Source organism: Fonsecaea multimorphosa (assembly GCF_000836435.1).
Source record: "Fonsecaea multimorphosa CBS 102226 unplaced genomic scaffold supercont1.6, whole genome shotgun sequence".
Taxonomy (NCBI): Eukaryota; Fungi; Ascomycota; class Eurotiomycetes; order Chaetothyriales; family Herpotrichiellaceae; genus Fonsecaea; species Fonsecaea multimorphosa.
Genome location: NW_015971640.1, coordinates 1,022,023 through 1,041,552, shown reverse-complemented (window position 1 = coordinate 1,041,552; position 19,530 = coordinate 1,022,023). Strand labels below are relative to the sequence as shown.

The window sequence follows — 19,530 nt, the reverse complement described above, 5'->3', positions numbered from 1 at the left end:
TATATTGGGCACGAGGATAAGCGAGACGTTAGGTCGCAGAGATCTTTCGGTTTCATGCGGCCATAGATTGGACAAACGTGGAACTTTCGTAATGCCGTTGCAGGACAGAGTGCCAAACAGTCCCAGCCTGATGGAAAAGGGCGAAAAAGAAGGAAGAATATCCGTCTTTCTCCCCTAAAGATCTCGGCTGTAGAGCATGACGACCCCACCATCACAGCGTTTCCCCCGCAAATTGCTCAGGCCCTTCGCGAGCACGTGAAGCAGTTGCTTCTCGTTGGCAGCTGGGACGATGAGTTCACGCCTTCACGCGGTGTCCGGTGTAAATACTCCGCTGGCAGCAGTTTGTCGCCGTTGCCTCGTGTGAAAACCGAAGTGTTCTCAAGCAGGAAAGCACGTCCCGAGGCGCTTTTTCACCAGATTGTTGTGATCTCCCCACGGGATCACAGCAGCAGAGCTTTGCTCTCTTCAGCGGCGAGCAGAAAAGAGGGATATCAGATTTGATAACAACTCGACGCGTTCTTCCTAACGGTTTCGCGCGCAGGACCTTGCCAGCCTAGCTACGGCAGCTGTGTTGCCCAGGAATGCGGAAAGGACCCCTCAGCTTGGGAGGCTCTGAGATCTAGGTCGTCATGGAAGGCTGCCTCGTAGCTTAGGCGAGGATCGCCGGAACTTCTCTCACCTTACTTTCATAGCTTTTTCGGACCTCGCTCTATTCATCCCAGACAATAGCTATGCTCTTTCACGCTGGCAGGTACGACTAAAGAAGGATTTTGAAACGTGAAAGATGCTCTTCAAGCAGTAGCGTTGGAAAATGTGCCTCGTTGGCAACAATAACTGAGAGGGAGCCTGGAACCGACGGGCCCAGAGGAGGAAAACTATTACTGCCAATCTCACCCTCGATCTAGACGAGGAGCGGCGGGCTGTGCAGCTTTATGGGCGCTTTTGTTAGTCTAGTAGCCTTGCATGATTTAAGTGGCAATGATTTCGTGTGAATGTTTATGTATATCCGTTCTCTACGATTCTACTTGACCTAAGCTGGGTGCGCGCGGTCGGCGAGGCTGAGTGAAGTTTTCAACAGAGGATAACCCCACTTTTGCCCGTGGACTAACGTTCACATATCTTGATCGTCGTCTCGTAGCATTAGAGGTCCCGCGTCAGATGGAGGTCCGCGAGCCGATATGAGCTGAAATGGGCTAACCCGCTTGATGGGACGCGACAGACCATACCGATATTGAATACAACAATATGTTCATGATACTGGACGATCCTGAAACATGGTCTGAGAAAGATTGCTCAATGACGACAAGGAGGCCGTCATGTTGGAGATACCTAATACTTAGTGATGAGCATAGAGGTCCCGCTGTGTTCTACAGTGTAGACAGGATAGCCTTTATAGCTAATGACAACCCCATAAGTAATAGCTGATAACTTGATAACTCGTGTTTCACCACCCTGTCGTACGCCCTTCTCATCAGACCAATGTCATTTGTTTCTGACGTCGGCTCCCTCCATACCCTCAGCCCTACCTAACTTGCGTGACTCCTCACTTGAACAGGGAGCCACCAGCCCTCCTCTTCCTCCCTTCCGCTTCGACCGCATCGATGAATTGCAGTGGCATGTCACTAGTGGTGAAAGCAGCGCTCGTGGCTAGGTAGCATTCCTTGAAGGTCTTCCACAAGGCGACGTCGTTTGGGTGCTCGGAGACTGGACGAGGGTAGTAAGGGTCATTGAAATAAAACCCCCGTTCGAGTTGTTTGACACCATCCATATCAGCCGAGAAATCCTTGCATTGGTCGAAGTCCAAAACCCAAATGCCGATGGATCGATGATGGAAGTCAATTGGAGACATGAGTTTTCCAATGTCAGCGATGGCGGTTGCCTGCAGCTCTGCGGCGGTAGGCAGTTCCTTGTGCACAGGGGCGCCACCAAACACAAATTCCACATCATTGGCATCAAGATTCGCCTTCCAGTGGATGATTGCTAACATCTGTGCCAGAATTTCCGCGTACAGGACGGTGTCAAGTTGCAGGAATTCCATCTCGTTCACTGTCATGTCGAAATTGCGGAGTCTGAAGGTGTTCGTTGTCTGTCGATTTTGTCTCCGTCCAAGATATATACGGATCAAGCAATCCTGGTTTTCTTGGTGCGACAAGAAAGCCTTCTTATTTCTTTTCACATCCCTAGGTGCGAAGGCGTCAACAATGGCAGACCGAACTGGTCCTTGAACCGGAAAGATTCGTTCAGAGACAAAGCCACTCGTGGGCTGGACTGAATCTCCTGGAACAAACAGGCTACGGTGTTCCTCCCAGAACATCTCATTGCCAGGTCCAACCCAGGGGCCTAACTTGGGTAGGCTGATGTTGCGTCTGAAGCTCGAAAGGGTCTGCCGAAAAGCCTCTTCTATACGAGCATGGTTGCAGTAGTCGTTGTGCAGCTGGTCTTCCTTGCCCTTGTTCATGACCTTCAAGACCTTGGTTGTGTCAGGAAAAGCCCAAACACTACCACATTGACCCTTCCCTACTTGCGTAAAGCCCTCGAGCTCGGGAAGGTGGTATCCCGCCTGGTTTTTTTTTGTATGAATGTAGGACTTCAGAGACAACATTCGATTGAGTAGTTGTTCAGGACTATATTGTCGAAGGCATGCCTCATCAAGAAAGGTCAAGCTAGACATCAGGCCAGCATAGCTTGCCGAGGAGGAGGCCGCCATGTAAGAAACAGCCAATAAATTTTCAATAAGTGTAGGGATCCCGCTGTGCTCAAGAGTAGATAGAATACCCCTTTTATAGGTGATACTAGCCCTATAATCAATGGTCAATCACTTCTGATTTACTACCCTGTCGTACGCTCTGCTCGACCTATGCCACTTATTTATAGACAGGAGGAAGAGGACTACTCCCGCCACTTTACAGGAGAAGAACAGGTCCTCACGTAGGTCCTCACATTTGACGCGGTAGCCTTGGCACATGTGGAAGGATCAATCCAATAAGGCGTTGCAAGGCTTGGAGAGCGACTACGTTCATAGACGATGAGGCCAAATACAGCATTGAGCACTTTGGCATCCGTGGATATCACGCAGTAGTCTTTGCGCTAGCGCCAAATTGAATTCGGACACTGGTGGTCACCCACTGATACCAGGCTGCTGCAAAGCCAAGGCAGGTCAAGACGTCGATCCTTTGGTTCCTTCCGTTAGCATCTGGCCTTTCCTGCGAATTCACTCTTCTTCTGCCTAGGCAGTAATTTCTTGCTCTGGAAGGCCCCAACAATACCTCGATCTATTCAACAAGCCCTACCGGAGACTGCCTGGAGAACTACCATACTAGGTCCAGGAAAGACAGGCCAGAGACACTTCGATATTGCACAGTATGCCCCAGCGAACCGCCAAGAATATGATGAATCAAGATGCCACCATCGCTACCGAGCCAACCCTCCAGTAGCGGCCTGGCCAAGGACACTTTGTATGGATGGACGGGTCACGCCTGAGTCAATAGCTTGCACCCCCGGCCGGCCTGATATTCCCCAAGCATAGTTCGATTCTACCACGTCGAAAAGGTCTCCATCGTGTTCACCGTTTCAAGCTGTGAATATTTCCGGTGTGGGGCGGTTTCCGTATCAATCTGATTTTATCCAGACAGTTGAATTTGTTGCCTGCACTCCCCAAATTGCTCTGGTTTGTTTGCTCCGTCCTCATGGCTTTCTCCATCTGCTTGTGGCGAGTCGCAAGCAATGCCCTTTGTTGTGAAGTCGGTAAATGCAAGAGACTGCGCCGGTCACCTGCCCGGAGTTGCGCGAGGTGGTTGTTGAGCGCGCATTCCTGCTTTAGGGCTCTCGTGCTCAGTTCACTCCAGGAATGATGAGAGGGTGTCTCTGCAGCACTCGAGCTTGATTCAGCATCGATGCTTGACCACGAGGTTGTAGCCGATAGGATATGGTCGAGCGGATCATCTGTGTCATCAGGGCCGTGCCTGTCTGAACGCTTTAGATGTCGGGGTTTCCTCGATCTAGCCTGCGATGGAGGACGGGGGCCATCCGAGCGCGGGGCGTGAAGATATCTTTGGAGTTCCTCCTTTGCATGGGGCGAGGGCATATCAAATAAGTCTCTGAGTTCGGCTTCGTCGTATTTGCAATGACCTTTGTCCATCATGTGCTGCTGTACCGCTTCGCGAGTATTCCGCTGCGTCCGGCAGTACAGACACTCGTACCGCCCGTAGATGATGAGGTGGAAGTACGCGAGAAGCGTCCCCACGTCCACCACCAGATGCGCCGGATCGACATACAAGCCGTGCACTTTTAACATGTGGACCAGGTTCTGGACCAGGTCCAGGCTCGTCTGGTTGCAGAATAGACATTGCGCCTCATCAAATTCGTCTTCGTCGTTGGAGTCGGGGTCAGAGTCATAGTCGACGCTGGGAGATGATGGATCAGCGACGTCGTCTCCGCTGTTATTGGCGGTCTGTAGTCGAATTGAAGCAGCTGCAGCGATGTCGTCGCTTCGACCCGACTGGGCTTCCATGGTAATCGTGGTGGTAGCAGTATCAGTGCCGCCACAAGCCAGCGGCATTAAACGGCGGGATTCGAGAAGTTTTGTAGGGTAGTTAAGAGACTTAGATACTGCGAGGAAGCTGGTGAGTGGTGTCGAATGTCTTTGTGTGAATTCTCCTCTGGACGATCCGTGTCTATGAACAGCGTCCCATTCTGGCCCAACTCGTGAGTATTTTATACTATTGTCAAGTATTATGAAGAATGACGTTTCTGTCCCTTGCTGCATACGGCCCAGAAGTTAGAACACGAGCCATCATCACAGCCACCGAGTCCAGAGCCAAAAGTCCAGACCACTTCTCCAGAATACCTCCTCACTCCGTAGTGTGACACACAGCTCTTCGCGTCCCTCATTTAGGTATTCGCGGGACACGTTCCAGTTTCCTAAATCGGCTTTTCGCCTATCGCCTCTCGTCCTATCAAATTACTCCGCTCCACCTTAACCGTCACCATCACAATCACCCCAAGCACACCCGGGGCCCAATTGAACTGACCTTACCTCCCGACTGACCAGTAATCGAAACAGGAGGAAGACGGAATACCCCAAATTCACGACACGGTGAAGGGCATTTAGGTCCTGACCTCGGAATTCACCTACAGTGTTGTGGCTGGGGACAATCACAACTTGCACTCGCCGCTAGCCATTCTGTCATGTCACGGCCCAAAGCCCGTCCGCGAGCTCGGCGGACTCTCGTGAAGGATTAATTTGACGCTCTAGAAGTTACCCGGTAGCTACCTACCTAGGTAGGTACTCGTGCTCGATATATAGGGGGTGATGATGGCACTTAAGACACCGAATACTCCTAGGTAGGTAAGTATCCGAGTTTCGATGGACCGCTACTCACATTCTGGTACGTCTAATCGGGAGTCCAAGGAACGGGCCGGAATGCGCGTCATATGCTTGCAAAGCCGAGTTCAATAAAATCATAGGTCTCCATTGCAATACAGACAAGCCTGGAACTCACCCCGGGGTATAGACCTTCATCACCAAAGATATGTACTAAAAGACAAACATGGAGCTTTAACAAACAGGTATAGACACCATTCATCCAGCAGCCGCCCGAATAACTCCCTCCCAGAACTTCTTGAGTCCCAAGACATGTGCCCGCGTCGGTTGCGCACAAGCACCATTGGTGGCGGCTCTTCGTTCTTGATCCCTCTTTGCAAGCTCGACCTCCCTGCCCCATTTCGCCTGTGCCTTCCTCTTCTCAGCCACGACTGGATCAACAAGACGACCTAGTCCCCGGGTCTCCAGGTCCACAGCGACCTTTCTTGCGGCGAACCTCCTTACCAAGCTCTTGACAGTAATCTTTTCCGTAGCGTCCATCTCATCTGCTTTCCTCTTTTGTGCTTGTATTGCGCGTCCTTCAACCCATGCGCGGAGCCCGTCCTTCAAGCTCTCTCTGATCACTTTGCGCCTCGTGGCCACGATGGCAGGAGAGACACTGTGCCGCGCGCACTCTTCGGGCATGATGTTGAGAGACACCAGACTATTCATGCTCGGCCGACGCTCGAGTTTGCGACATAATCCATCCTTTAATCTGCTCTTTTGCACGGCCTGTTGTGACTGTATCAGGACCGGCGAAACCGGCGAAGAATAGTTTGTGCATGTAGATGGGAGGATCGCCCTCTGTACCAAGTCATACGGACTCGGTCTGTGTTCGAGATTATGGCTTAGTCGGATGCGTATTAAACTCTTGCTGATTTGGCGCGAGAGAACATTGGTCTTGCTTAGCCATATCCACGAATTGGGAGGACTGATGGCAGACTTGGACGGCCGCCGGGCTAACAGGGTGGATAGAGTATGGGAGACATGGTGCAGTCGCTCGAGGTGAAGTAGAGGGTCGCAAGCGATTTCGCGCAGCTTGTGGCATGTGCGACTCACTTGGAGCAGGTCGGGGATTTCCAGGAAGAAGAGGATGCGGAGGAGAACTTCTGGTGGTAAACACTCGAGCGGTAGCGACATGGTCGGGATAGTCTTTCGATCGACCGAGAAACTGTCTTTGAAACGACAGGGTTGAAGCCGTCCTTAAGATTGATGAATGAGACTGTGACAAGGGGCCAGGCCTCGCAAGCTTGGTGTTTTCGGGCTCGATTAACCCTTGGGACAAGCGTGTAACTTGCGACAACTTAATGTGAATCGTGACCAGGATTAGCTCTAGTGGCTTGGATGAACAGGTCGCGTGGCCGGGAAACACGTCACTTGGCCTTGGACTCTTGGAGACCACGATGACGCAGGTGCTGCAGCGTAAATAGTAGCGCCCGCGATTCAGTCTGACAGCCTGATTTCGAGTAGGATCACTACCTAGGTACGATTTATACTATTATACTCTGTACGGGTACCTCGTAGGACGAGCTGGTACATTGTCAATATCAATAATGAGCATTGAGGGGAGACGTGCAGTGATCTTCACAATTAAACCCATGCCAGGCTCCAGGGCTGCTGTTTCAATGTCGGAAGTGCGCAGTCTACAACACATCCTCCGAAGCCCCACTGCCGCTCGTGGTGCCTGCGTGCGACATGAGACGGTGTTAGCACAGACCCGGCAGCTCTGGCAGGCTGCAGCATTTACACCCGGTAGAGTTTGTCAACAACTTCAAAAGGAGCTTGCCCAACTCGAATAAAACCAACCCAGCCTAGCACATATCGCTGCTGTTCCTCGGTCATTCCGTAGCGCCCGATATACTCCAAATGGCCACAGAACTCCGGTCTCCAGGACTCCAAACTTATACATCCTCCATAGTGCCGGCCGGCTCATCCTCTCCATCGCTGTTGAAATCCTCCACCTCGCTCAGTTCTCCGTCCGTTTCATGTTCGTCCTCGTCGTGGTCGTCGTGGATGTTCGTAGCGTACTGAGCGATATACTCTTGATGGGAGTCAATATTCTCCTGCCTCTAATTCATATTGCGGGGATTTGATCCTCACCTTTGACCCTTGCGTCATAACTTCGAGGCTCCCGCATCAGCAACGCAGCCGCTTCTCCGTTCAGGGGATCGGTAGGGTTGGGGTATCGCAGGAGCTGAGGTAAGAAGACTTCAAAGATATTGATCATATCAAACATGGGTGACCATGTCTGATTGATGACGTCCAAGCACACCGATCCCGACCTAGACAAACCACATCAGCCCTGCTTGAGTCGACATATCCAGCATCAACCGGAACTAACCCTTCATCAATATTTGGGTGGAAGATCTTGTTCACAAAGCCGATGGATGGTGACTTGTAAGGGTATTGATCCGGCAGTTCGACGTGAACTTTCCATTTGCCCTCGGCAAAGGGTGCTGTAGATAGAGATATCTCGTCAGTGACCTTGGATCTTGCAGCAACCCGACCACCCGACTCCTTCAGAGAAGGCAGTTCATGCTCTTACTTTCCGAAGGTCCTTTGAAGATGACATAGAATTCTTGCATGTTGTCGTTGACCAGCGTCACCTCGTAATCGCTCATCATCAGCTTCATAACATCCGTCTCTATCCTCCGCTTGGGGCTGCTCATTGTGCCTTGTCAACCAAAGATCTCGGTGGGCCGGAGATTGTATTCAAAGGTAGATTATCAGACGCTTCGACGTCACGCTCAGAACCGCGCTGGGAGAACAATGGACTGATTCGGTGCCTTGATTCAGGAAGAAGGACTACTAGATCTGGTGTGGCGGGATATAGAAAGGAGAAAGGATCGCAGGAAGATGACCGGATGTGCTGTCGCGGACTGGACTCGGCTTTTGCCTTTGTCCTCGTGAGGAGTAGGGACTTCCCGGAAGGGGCAACGTCAGGTGAACAGGCAGTGAAGGACTCGTTTGGGAGGGAAGATATGAGACAGAGGCAAGGACGGCAGCAGGACACAGTAACCGTAGAGAGAGCGAAGAAGAGGATGAAGAGGATGAGGTATGTCGATACAAACAACTTGAAATCAGTTGCGATTTGGTGAGGAGTGTTTCGCTGTGCACCCACTGTGGTTGGAGATGGTTCGATGGCAATGGTGGGGGACGCTGGCCGCTTGACTGATTTGTCGGATGTCCACGCTGCCTTCCTCCGATCCCAACAGCTAACCCAATGTGTACCTGATGAGAAAGTCGCACGCTTCCGAGGCAGGGAAGGGCGGCAAGCCGGACGTACCCTTGGGTGAGCCTCGTTCGGCCGGTGGGATTATTATGGATGGCAAAAGGGCCAAGGCAGACGTGTAGCTGTCGGCAGCCGATGTGGTTGAGTGACGCCAGAGGACCAGAATCACACCCCGAGCCGCCCCAGAATGCCTCCCCTTCTAAACTTCATAGGTGTTAGGGCTGGCGAGGCCTCCGGTTGCAGCCAACAGGACCGCCTGGTGGGCTCACTAACCCCCAGAGTGCCCTGCCGCTCGGCCCATCACTGTCAAACACCGAGGCACATCTTCACTTTCACACCTTTCTCAGATTTACGCATAAAGAATTCATCACGACGACAGTAAATAAAACCTCTTCTTTCACCGCCACCGCGTTCAGTTCTGCGAGATGACTCAGAACACTCTGAGATTCTCTTTCTTGTCTGTTCTTCCTCCTCCTTCGTGCCTACCCAACTCCGAGCTTGGTTGAACAAAATGGCGTCCGTAACTCGCATCAACCGAGTCGCGTCTCTCACACGACCACTTATCAGAAACACCTCGCGACCAGTCAACCCACAGCAGTACCGGCCATGGCGACAAGTTCGCTGGAGCTCGCATGCCCCCTCGTCTCCGACTATGCTGGCTAGAGGCCAGAAGCCCGTCACGATCCAAACCCTCCAGAAAATGCATGCTGAGGACAAGCCCATCACGATGTTGACTGCACACAATTTTCCCTCGGCTCTAATGGCACAAGAAGCTGGAATGGATATGATCTTGGTTGGCGACTCACTTGCCATGGTGTCCCTCGGCATGCAAGACACGTCCGAAGTCACCCTCGACGAAATGATCGTCTCCGCCCGCGCGGTTAGCCGAGCAGTAACCCGGTCCTTCACCGTCGGCGACCTCCCCATGGGTTCGTACGAACTCAGCCCAGAACAAGCACTAGCCAGCGCCATTCGAATGGTCAAAGAAGGGCGCATGCAGAGTGTCAAGCTTGAAGGAGGAGCCGAGATGGCGCCTGCAATCAAGAAGATCACAACCGCCGGCATCCCTTTGTGTGCACACATCGGTCTCACCCCGCAACGCCAGCATGCTCTTGGGGGCTTCCGTGTACAAGGCAATACTCTCGATAAAGCAATGTCCCTGCTGAAAGATGCCAAAGCTGTGGAGGAAGCAGGAGCTTTCATGGTCGTGCTGGAATGTGTGCCGCCCGATATCGCCGAGGAAGTCACCAAGGCCCTCAGAATACCCACCATTGGCATCGGCGCAGGCAATAAAACCAGTGGTCAGGTTCTGGTGCAGATCGATATGCTCGGCGTTCGTCCGCCTGATAGTTTCATGCCAAAGTTCGTCAAAAAGTATGGTTCGATATGGGAAGCTGGGTTGAGCGCCATTAAGCAGTACAAGGATGAGGTCAGCGATCGAAGCTATCCAAATGCACCGTATGTGTACAAGAGTGACGCAAAGGTCGCAGAGGCGTTTAAGGTGGCCATTCAATCTGCAGAGGCGCAGAAGGCGTGATATTGTCGGCATTGCTTTGATCTTGTCATGGTACATTTCCGGTGTGTTGGGTGTCCGTCCTCAAGCAAGCGCATTTCCTTTGGTCAGAACGGGGCTGGGACTGGCCTGGGCTCATCCAAAAGCCGGCGTTGTGGAATAGCTGACGATCAATTGGTCGTCAACCTTGAAACACTAGTTATCCCAAATAAGGACCCCGATTAGCATGATCTCCTCTAGCTCTTCCTTTCAACCTATTCGGTTCAAGGTTTCGCAGAATGTAGCGCACCAAAACCCCGGAACAGCAGAAGAGAGGGGCCCTGGGAGGCAAGCAGAGCGTCGTGATACAGCGAACGATGGCACAACTCCGCGTTCGGCAAAGGGAGAGGCGCAAACGTACTCGGTACAAGTTGCCAACACCCTCATCCAAGCCTGGCGCAAAAACACTATTCACATAGCAAAACAGCCCATCACCTTCTTTGGCACCAACTTTCCTCCTGAGGAAGTTCAATACCACGCTGAATTTCGACGAGGCGCTAATTTTGAAGACACGTTGTTTGAGGATTGGGGCAGAGCCAACGGGTTGGAAGCGGACAGAAACTGTACACAGCATCCGGGCATTAGAGCATGAGATGCGGCTATTGGTAAGAGATGGGTTAGGATTTGGAATGGCCTGTATGAGGTACCTTTTCGATCATCAATCTCTTCTACCTCCTTCAAGGCCTGGCTGGCGTCCTTGGGCAGATGTGTCAACATGACTGAAGCGGTCATGCTCATGGGGAGATCTCCTCCAGGACCAGTTTCGTCTTCGTCATTACTGCCGTCATCGCTGTCGTTGTCTGTTGCCTTGGTGCTGGATTCGGTGTTGGTGTTAGGCTGCTTGCCATGATCCTGAGGCACGACCCTCGATGGCTGCGAAGAGGATGACATCGCGGCCCAGCAAACAAATTTTGCGTCAAAGACTTGGAACAAAATTAAGCCATCAATGGATAAAGAACCTACGATTTGTCTGTTGCCTTGTAAAGCTGGACCGGTTGTAGTAGTGATGGTCAAAGAAGTGTCTGCTTACCTGGGTACTGATGATGGTTCTTTCTGGGCCTCGCGAGTGGAATTGGGCTGCCAGTGCCGGGGTGGTGAGGCTGACCAATCAGACTCAAGGGAAACCGCTCATGCGAACCGCGCATAAGGTACCTCGTACCTAGCTCGCTAGGTAGTAGTGTCGACTTCTTCTCTTCACTCATCTTCTTCTTCATTTACATGGACCCATGTAGGTAGTTCTGGCCATGGTGGCTGCCAAGCTATCATCAATCTGCCATCAAGCCATTCGTTTTAATGTACAATTGTCAAGCTCATATCGTCGACTCAGCTTCTTGAGCCTCGACACTATCCTTCTTTCACACCTTGACACAGCTCGCCTAGTATCCAGCTTTTACCTCCTCCCGAACAAATTCCAGCCACACAGTGTTTCAGAATCTGCGACGATGAATATTCCCTTTGCTCAACGACATCAGTTGCTTCACCATACCATCACAGCGTCATCTTGTGGTCACCAGATATTTCGGTCTGTTCGGGCTCTGAGGTGCCTGTTCCGACTTCAGCCTCTGTCAAACGATCGGGCAGCTCGCCAAGTTCGCGGATCTTGTGCAACCATTTCTTCATCAACTTTCGCTCCGCATCGTGACTTCCCTCACGGTACCCAAACTGCTCCCGCATCATTTTCTGCTCCATAGGTTCTCTTATGAGGGCCCGGTGTGCCTGAGTATCTGCAGGTTGCGGATTTTGGCCGCCATGATTGATTCTGTACAAAACGAGATCTTTACGGTCCCGGGACGCTTGCTCTCTGGCTGCCTTGTCCCCGGCGGTACTCATGAAATCAACCGCTTTTTGAAGTATCCATCGACTCCAGCCGAGGCGATCTCCCTGTTGCAGCAGGTGCTCAACCATTTCATCGACTCCGGTTGTTCTGTTTTGGCCCATTGCAAGCTCGGCGATGAAACAACGCACCAGCTTGTCAATGCTAGCCTGCAAGATCTGTCGCTTGGCCGTCCCAGAACTGCTCGGTTTAGGAAGTTCAAAACTCAGCAGCCACCCGATAGCCGGACTCGACACTCCATGGAGGGCGAGCCATAAGATCTTTTCGCAGTGCTCTTCGCTGAACACCTCATGGGCTCTGTGAGTAATGAGAAAGCTTGGCTTCGACGCCAGCTTCACAATCAACTCTGCCTGTGAACTTGCATCGATGTCTTCCGACCGCGTCACATGTTGACTTTCCGGTTGCGGGGTTGACCAGACGTTGCTTTGTACTGATTCTGCCATCGGAGTCTCGGTTGCAGGAGGGACTCCTTGAAGACGACAAGGTTTGCCGAATATTCCAGTGGGCAGAGTAGGCGATAGAGCAGGGGGCAGACGTCGCTGTCGCTTTGGTGGTGGGTGTACCGTATCGTTTGGTCGCACCATATCTTGCCAAAATGGGGGGTGCTTGAGGACCGCTGGTGCAGCATGGCATACAGAGTCAGCTTTATCTAGGGCATCCTCTGAGGCAAACGATTCTTTCCTGCGCTTGCTTGTTCTCTTTGAACGGCCACGCACAAACAATGTTTCTTTTTTGGAAAACGGCTCCTCTTGGTGTTGGCAACGCTGAAATGGAGCAATCTCTAGGTGAGCCGTCGGGAGATCGAGTATTCGACGAATCCCTGTTGCCGGATCAGCTTAAGGTATGTCAATGTTTCTGCGACCTGGCTCACCTGGAAGTTGAGTATCCTCATGGCGAAGGTTATTGCGAATTGGTGGAAGCTTGGGCCCTCGTCGACTCACAACGCCATAGCCCTGGATGCCATGCTGAAAGGTTGACACCGTTGCTGAACCTCCACCACCACTCCCAGGCTCGACTAAAGCCCCAAATTGTTGTGGGTCAGCTATGTGTTGGGGCGGTTGATGGTATTGCACAAACAGATTGCTCAGAGGCGGACCAACGAGACCCTCAGCAGCTGGCCCTGACTGCTGTTGGAGTTGTGGCGGATGTCTGATGCGTTGATGAGTTGCAGGCTGGTGGTGTTGGTGGGAAGCAAGTGGCACAGCTTCAAACCACCCAGCGCCATCATCGATGACCTGATATGGGAGTGGTATACCCGGGTCAAAGGGGTGCTGATGATATTCCCACATGGTGTCAGGAGCTGCCAGAAGCCTTCACCGAGGAAGAGACGTTGGTGTTATGCCGCTATTGATTTTTGGGTTGCTGTGGACAACGACCACGCCGTCGTCGTCGTCGACGTCTTGTGATTTGTGTGTACCGGTGTTGTTGTGACGATACCGTGACAAGCGCCATTTCAGCAGAACCGAAAAGGCAACTCAGTCCTTATATGCAATTGCCTGCAAGTGAAGACAATGTGTGAAGACGAGTGAGAGGTAAGTCGAAGTGAAGTGCTTTCAACTGGGGCAGCAGTGAAGTTTCATGCCACAGACCTCTCTTGCACCACACGGATGCTGAGTGAGTCGTGTTGAAGGTGGAAGTGAGGCTTGTTGAAAGGCGGATCAAAGGCAACGCAGGCGAAAATACATTGTGTTGAGATAGGCCTTAGCTTGCTTGTCACTTGGGGGAAGTTGATGATTTCTTTATATGCAGAGCACCAGCGTTACGACAAAGGAACACTCACTGGCACTCCTGAAACGCCGACAAAGACGCGAGGGATGGGGTTCCGGAACAGGTAAGTGAGATGTACTAGGTATGTTCATTCATGCCTTGTCTATGTGGCCCAAGCACCTTCGCTATCCACATTATGCGAACCTTGCAGCACATAAGCCATCTTTCCAGAACTCCATGCCGATGCTTTCATATCCCCGAATTGCCCGTCGTCAATAACTTTCAGGAAGGTCGCTAAAATCAGGGACTTGAGAATCACATTTGAAAGACGGAGCGTATGCTTTGTCGGGCAATATGCCAGCCTGCAGGCCCAGCATCCAGCTCCACTGCACGGCGTTCTCGGTCTTCCACGTCCAGTAGAACCAGCCCCAGGCCTGCTCGAAACTGTGCATCTGAGCCTCGGCGTACATTTGCAGAAACTGCTTGTACGCAGCGCTGTACTGACTCGGGTCAGCGTTCGCCTGCTCGCAAGAACAAGGCGGCTCGGCACAGGTGGGCGTGAGAACTGATGTGGACGGATCGCCTGTGTCGAGTGTACCAGCCCACCTGGAGCCTACGCCTACGTTGTTCAGATTTGGTGTGCAGTCAGTATCGGCCTGAGACCACTCGCCGTCCAGGATCGGACCCCATCCGGTTTGAGGGTTATTGGCAGCAACCATTAGCCCAGTCCAGCCTGAACACGCGAGGTTGATTTTGTCTTGGTGTTTCAACTTGAGCTGTCCAGTGTTGAAGATTTGGTACTGGTGGGTGTCCATGACCAAATTGTTGTCGACGCCGTGGAACATGTCGTCCCAGCTATCCAAGCTGAGGAAACCGTCCCCAAAGACGATACGCTGCTTGATGCCATTTCCCCGGATGATCGCGATGGCCTTTTGGTTCCAGTCAAGCACAGACTGAGGCGGAATGACCAACATTTTTGGCTCATTAACCAAGCCATAAATGGTCACCACGTTCTTGTACCGATCTTGAGCAAAGAATTGGGACAGTTGGTTGTGAATGTCCAGTGATCGCTGCGCATTGGTGGCGCCATCCGGGCCGAGTATCCAACCAATGTCACCTTGGTGGCCACTGTGAGCCCATCCGTTCTGACTTCCTGGGACGGAATGCAGATCAAGATTTACTCTCAAGCCATTCTCTCGACAATACTCGATCGCCCGAAGCAGGTATCGCCAGGCAACTTTGGGTACGTATGGATCACCATCGTACGTGGTGACCGACCAATACGGGTAAGGTATTCTTACGTGGTCCAAGCCTGCGTTCTTGATATCAATGAAGCTTTGCTTTGTGATAAAAGTTGCGTAGTGTGTCTCGATGACGCGCTGTGCAGACGGCCCAAGCTTCTGCGACAATGTCCACTCGTCGACCACGGCGGCGGAGGCAGGATAGTTGAACATTGAAGGGGTAATGAAGGGTTCTAGTGAAAGCCAGCCGCCTATGTTCACGCCTCGGATGGGCATCGTCCCGTACTCCCATTGTTCATTCAGAGCAGGGACGTTGTCGTTGGCTTTGGTGGAGTCATCCCAACTCGAATAGAGGCCCATGACCGACAGCCCGCCGACCGTCTCGGCAGTGTATGTACAATTGAAGTCGGTGGTGTCCATCCAGGTGGAAATGTCGGTGTACGTGCCCTTTGCGCTTGCCGGGGTCGAGCTCGAGTCGCAGTCATTGCTGATGCCTGATGAGCCGTCGCTTGTAGTCGCCGAAGACGAGGACGAAGATCCTCCACTTGATTTCTTGCTGTTGTTGCTCACCACGACTGCCACAGGGATGAATATAGCCAGCAACACCACGATCAGGATCAACAGCCACCAGAATTTCTTGTTCCGCCTTCCACGGTCTGCGCCCGATCGTCTGTGAGCCTGGTATTCTTTCCCGTACCCGCCGCCGCCACCGCCACCGCGTCCATGCGCGCGTCTGTGCTTCTCGCCCGCCCTGCCTTCTTCAAGTATGGCACCACTGACATTCCTGTTTTTGACATGCTTCTTCCGGCGTTGTTGCTGGGTCGCCTCGGCCGCCTTGAGATTCTTGTACTGCTTCTTCTGTTGTTTCTTGTTGCGCTTGCGCTCTTCGTATTTTTCCTCAAACTCGGCCCTTGCGTTGTACGCATTCAGTTTCGCCAACGCATCGCTGCTCAACAACTGGCTTGTGCTGTTTGTGGACGTTCCGGAGCTGTATTTTGCGCGGTCCCTCTGCTGCTGCTGCTTCTTCTTCTCTTCTCTCCTGGGACTGTCTCTCACGCCGTTGCTCGAACTTCGGTAACGGTCACTCGGTCGGCGCGGTCTCTTCTCTGGCGACGGAGAGGGCACGGACGAGGCTTTTGCTTTCTCCCTCGGCGGAGCTCTTTTCGGCGTTCGTGGCTCGTAATAATCGTCGTAATCCTCTTCTTCTGTTGTTGCACTCCGCGTCTGACGGGGCACGGGCGCGGGACGTGCGTTAGGCGGACGATTGAATGCAGGCCGTGTGTCGGCCCTCGCCGCAGACTCACGACGGGGCTTCGGCATGCAACTGGCGCTGTGTGTTCAAAATCCTCATATCAAGACGATGTTCAGTGTTTCTGCGGAAGGTCGGGTTGTTCAAAAAGATGGTTTTTTTCCAGGTACTGGTACGCTTCACTGCTTAGCTACCCATACGCGTCATCTATCGATCATGGTGCCAGTGAGGCATGGAAGATGGTGGGAAGCGCTGTTTACGGGGGGTTGGCAGGGCAACCGTGAGTAGGTCTTTGGTTGCTGCTTTTGCTCCGCCTCCTGCGAATCCCATATTCGGGTGCAAAGTGTGTCTAAAGCGGCACCGGCCTAATCCGGCCGAAACCGGCTTAGCGTCAACATACTCCTTTCAACGCAAGTGTAAAAAGCGATGTATCGGTGTGAGCCTCCTTGTATTGAGCCCAAGTGTAGAGTGTCCTCTTTTCTGAGGAAGAATTGGAGTTTAAAGGGCTTCTTGGAGCCGTTGAAGAGCCATGTCTGGTCATTTTCATGTGACAGTGCAGAAGAAACACAAATTCGTTTAGACCCTGAATGCGTTGGCGAGTGGGTGCGAGCCATGTAGGAGGTATCTGTTGAATTTCAGATCTGTACCAACTACACTCTCTACTAGTGCCGAGAGAACATCACCGAAACCTTGCGGAAGTGCGGCGGAATCAGTCCGTGAAAACTTTGGAATAATGTAATTCAAAATGTTCTGCTAATGACGGGCATGATGTGAAACGATCTATTGTCCACTATCTGAGCTCGTTTTCGGGGGATATAATCTGCCTACCTAGGTATGCCAATGTGACTCATCCTGATCACTGAGTTTTCGAGCCCTCGAGGCGAACAAATCCCGTTCTTTACATGTCAAAATGCTCCGTTTCAGGTCTGGCTTCCTTCTCAACATCTCCTCCAGCCTTAGTGTCCGCAACACCTCCGACAGTCGATATCCCATGTTCACCAGTAACAACGACTTCGTGGGTGTTCTGATCGACATGGACATCTTTGAGATATACTGCCACTTGATCTGTGACGCCGAATATCTTTGCCATCTCTTCCAGTGGTATTCCACTGGTCTCCGGAAGCAAGAAATACAAGCCTGTGGCACCGACCGTCGCGGCGCAGATAAACACCTGAATTCTTTAGCAATGGACTGGAAAAAATTCAGGGAGCTCTCATACCAGGTAAAATTTCCAACCAATGTTTGCGAAAGCCGTCGCCGAGACTTGAAGGTAGACAAGGTCAGTCAAGGCGATGGTACACACGATAACAGAGAGTCCCTTGGCACGCATGTGGTTGGGGAACAGTTCGGCGTAAAAGACGAAGCCGGCGGTGTCGAACAGGCTGTAGAATGCTAAGAAGATATATGAACAAGCAACACCCATCCTTAGGCCTGCTTTGTTGGTGCCGCTGTTTGCAAACTCAGCTATCATGGCGGACTGGATGCACAAGAATATGACACAACCAGCAAGTCCAATCAAGACAAGCTTGCGCCTTCCAAAATAGTCCATGACGGACGAGCAAAATAGAGCACCGACGATGTTGACTGTGATCCATCCACACTGCAGCGCGAGTTGGTCCCTAGTTCCATAGCCTAGCAAGCCATAGATGGTAGGTCCATAGTTGTTTAGAACCAGGACTCCAGTGCTCTGGCCAGAAAAGGCGAAGAGCATGCCCAGAAGTGTACGTTTTCGATAGCTAGGCAATCGGAACAGGTCGAGCTATCTTAACATTAGCCGAAACATCAAACTCGCGAGTCACCAGCCCATACCCAAGCAGATGGAAGAGTTTTGTCCATCTCCATTTGTTTTCGCATTTGGAAAAACTCCTCCTGCGCGTACTCATGCTCCGGATCAGACTTGTTGAAGTGAAGACGAAAGACAATCTTTCTAGCTTCATCGAGCCTGTGATTGAGCAAGAGCCACCTAGGTGATTCTGGCAGGAAAATCATGATGACGATCATCATCACCTAAACATATCAGCAGACGGCATAGCACGCAGGAAGATGTAACTTGCTGGCCAGATTAGAGCAAGACCCAAGGGAGCACGCCATTGAGCCTCCTGATTGTGGTCATAATAGAAGGCGAGACCCATGTATGATGCGAGAGCATATCCAAACGCAGCGTTCACACCGGTCAGCCCGACAAAGAAACCCCGTAGATTTGGAGGAGCCAGTTCTGATGCATATACCGGTGCAACGGCAAGGAAGCCCCAGGAGCCGACACCGGCAAAGAACCGCGCAACGATGAACATGGCGACACCTTGAGAGGCAGTGAGGAGGATACCTCCTAGCATCGAAAAGGCGCAGCAACAGTACACCCCAGCCTTTCGACCCCAGCGGTCCATGGAGAAGCAGACAAGGAAAACACCAAGGGCAGCTCCGGCCTATAGAGGGTCAGAGGCGGACACGAGCAAGGGTCAAGAACAGCGCACCTGAAAGACACCCGACATAGCTCCGATCAGCCCATTGGCATTGCCGACGAGTTTCCCGGTGGTGGGATCCAGGAGGCCCATGTATATCAAAAAGGAAGGCTCTCCGAGTGTTGTACCAATGATTGCCGAGGGATAGCCAAACACCACGAGGCCCCAGGAAATGGCGAAGCAAAGTCCCAGATTGTGCCAGTTCATCGGGCTCTTGGTGACTTTGGTAGATTCCCCTGCCATCTTGTCGTTTGAGATAATGTTGCTGAATGAGAATGTCTCGGTTGATCATTCAAGTGGCATGGAGGAGATGGCCCTGGGATATAGCTATTGGGCAGGTACAGGACATCCCAGTGCTCCCCACATTTCTCCAGGAAAGTATACGCATGCGCCCGGGGAGACGCATCGAGACTACGAGCCTTCGACCACTGTGTCGGGAGCAATGATGCGGAACCTTAACGCCATTGCGGAAGCAGATGAACGGAGCGAAATATAGAGTTTGGCACCCTTTGCTTGAGGCAATAAGAGAGGGAGGAAGTGAGAGGTTAGTCCTGGGCGACTTGACATTCGACATGGTCATTCAGGTACAAGATCTGGGGGAGGTGATCAAGCAAGCTGAAGAGGAGTCTGCACAGAGAATTTCCAGTAGAGTGTGGTGTTCTGCGCAAACCGTCGAATGAACACAGGCAAAAAGATTATAAAACGGTAAGGGTTTCAGCTACTGCTAAGCGGGGATGAAAATGCTATAACAATGTCGAGTCACCTGAAAGCCACAGTCCAAGTTTATTCTCCAATCCTAGAAGATCTACAAATCTCTCCCGGGCCCTCGTAACTTCTTCCTGCTGTAGGTTGACTGCTTTCTGCACCTTCTTTTGCTTGGCGCGGAAGCGACCT

The 19,530-nt window shown here is 52.1% G+C and overlaps 9 protein-coding genes across 9 annotated transcripts; 1 reads left to right on the top strand and 8 right to left on the bottom strand.

Annotated features, from left to right (window-relative positions):
- Nucleotides 1-1,543: 1,543 nt before the first annotated feature.
- On the bottom strand, nt 1,544-2,707 carry Z520_04117 (uncharacterized protein; the record flags this gene model as incomplete). The annotated part of the gene is made up of 1 exon (XM_016774627.1): nt 1,544-2,707. One exon carries the CDS (start codon nt 2,705-2,707, stop codon nt 1,544-1,546), a length of 1,164 nt encoding a protein of 387 aa, XP_016634554.1.
- Nucleotides 2,708-3,562: 855 nt separating this feature from the next.
- On the bottom strand, nt 3,563-4,510 carry Z520_04116 (uncharacterized protein; the record flags this gene model as incomplete). The annotated part of the gene is made up of 1 exon (XM_016774626.1): nt 3,563-4,510. The coding sequence occupies one exon, from the start codon at nt 4,508-4,510 to the stop codon at nt 3,563-3,565; it is 948 nt and encodes a 315-aa protein (XP_016634553.1).
- A 1,071-nt stretch (nt 4,511-5,581) lies between these two features.
- On the bottom strand, nt 5,582-6,502 carry Z520_04115 (uncharacterized protein; the record flags this gene model as incomplete). Its single annotated transcript, XM_016774625.1, has 1 exon — nt 5,582-6,502. One exon carries the CDS (start codon nt 6,500-6,502, stop codon nt 5,582-5,584), a length of 921 nt encoding a protein of 306 aa, XP_016634552.1.
- Nucleotides 6,503-7,263: 761 nt separating this feature from the next.
- Z520_04114 (ubiquitin-conjugating enzyme E2 8) lies at nt 7,264-8,031 on the bottom strand (the record flags this gene model as incomplete). The annotated part of the gene is made up of 4 exons (XM_016774624.1): nt 7,264-7,403; nt 7,463-7,644; nt 7,704-7,818; nt 7,908-8,031. The coding sequence occupies 4 exons, from the start codon at nt 8,029-8,031 to the stop codon at nt 7,264-7,266; spliced, it is 561 nt and encodes a 186-aa protein (XP_016634551.1).
- A 1,074-nt stretch (nt 8,032-9,105) lies between these two features.
- On the top strand, nt 9,106-10,131 carry Z520_04113 (uncharacterized protein; the record flags this gene model as incomplete). The annotated part of the gene is made up of 1 exon (XM_016774623.1): nt 9,106-10,131. One exon carries the CDS (start codon nt 9,106-9,108, stop codon nt 10,129-10,131), a length of 1,026 nt encoding a protein of 341 aa, XP_016634550.1.
- A 111-nt stretch (nt 10,132-10,242) lies between these two features.
- On the bottom strand, nt 10,243-11,037 carry Z520_04112 (uncharacterized protein; the record flags this gene model as incomplete). Its single annotated transcript, XM_016774622.1, has 3 exons — nt 10,243-10,302; nt 10,508-10,707; nt 10,794-11,037. The coding sequence occupies 3 exons, from the start codon at nt 11,035-11,037 to the stop codon at nt 10,243-10,245; spliced, it is 504 nt and encodes a 167-aa protein (XP_016634549.1).
- Nucleotides 11,038-11,634: 597 nt separating this feature from the next.
- On the bottom strand, nt 11,635-13,269 carry Z520_04111 (uncharacterized protein; the record flags this gene model as incomplete). The annotated part of the gene is made up of 2 exons (XM_016774621.1): nt 11,635-12,800; nt 12,852-13,269. 2 exons carry the CDS (start codon nt 13,267-13,269, stop codon nt 11,635-11,637), a joined length of 1,584 nt encoding a protein of 527 aa, XP_016634548.1.
- Nucleotides 13,270-13,959: 690 nt separating this feature from the next.
- Z520_04110 (uncharacterized protein) lies at nt 13,960-16,248 on the bottom strand (the record flags this gene model as incomplete). Its single annotated transcript, XM_016774620.1, has 1 exon — nt 13,960-16,248. One exon carries the CDS (start codon nt 16,246-16,248, stop codon nt 13,960-13,962), a length of 2,289 nt encoding a protein of 762 aa, XP_016634547.1.
- Nucleotides 16,249-17,075: 827 nt separating this feature from the next.
- On the bottom strand, nt 17,076-18,879 carry Z520_04109 (uncharacterized protein; the record flags this gene model as incomplete). Its single annotated transcript, XM_016774619.1, has 5 exons — nt 17,076-17,348; nt 17,397-17,936; nt 17,987-18,150; nt 18,213-18,600; nt 18,649-18,879. 5 exons carry the CDS (start codon nt 18,877-18,879, stop codon nt 17,076-17,078), a joined length of 1,596 nt encoding a protein of 531 aa, XP_016634546.1.
- Nucleotides 18,880-19,530: the final 651 nt, after the last annotated feature.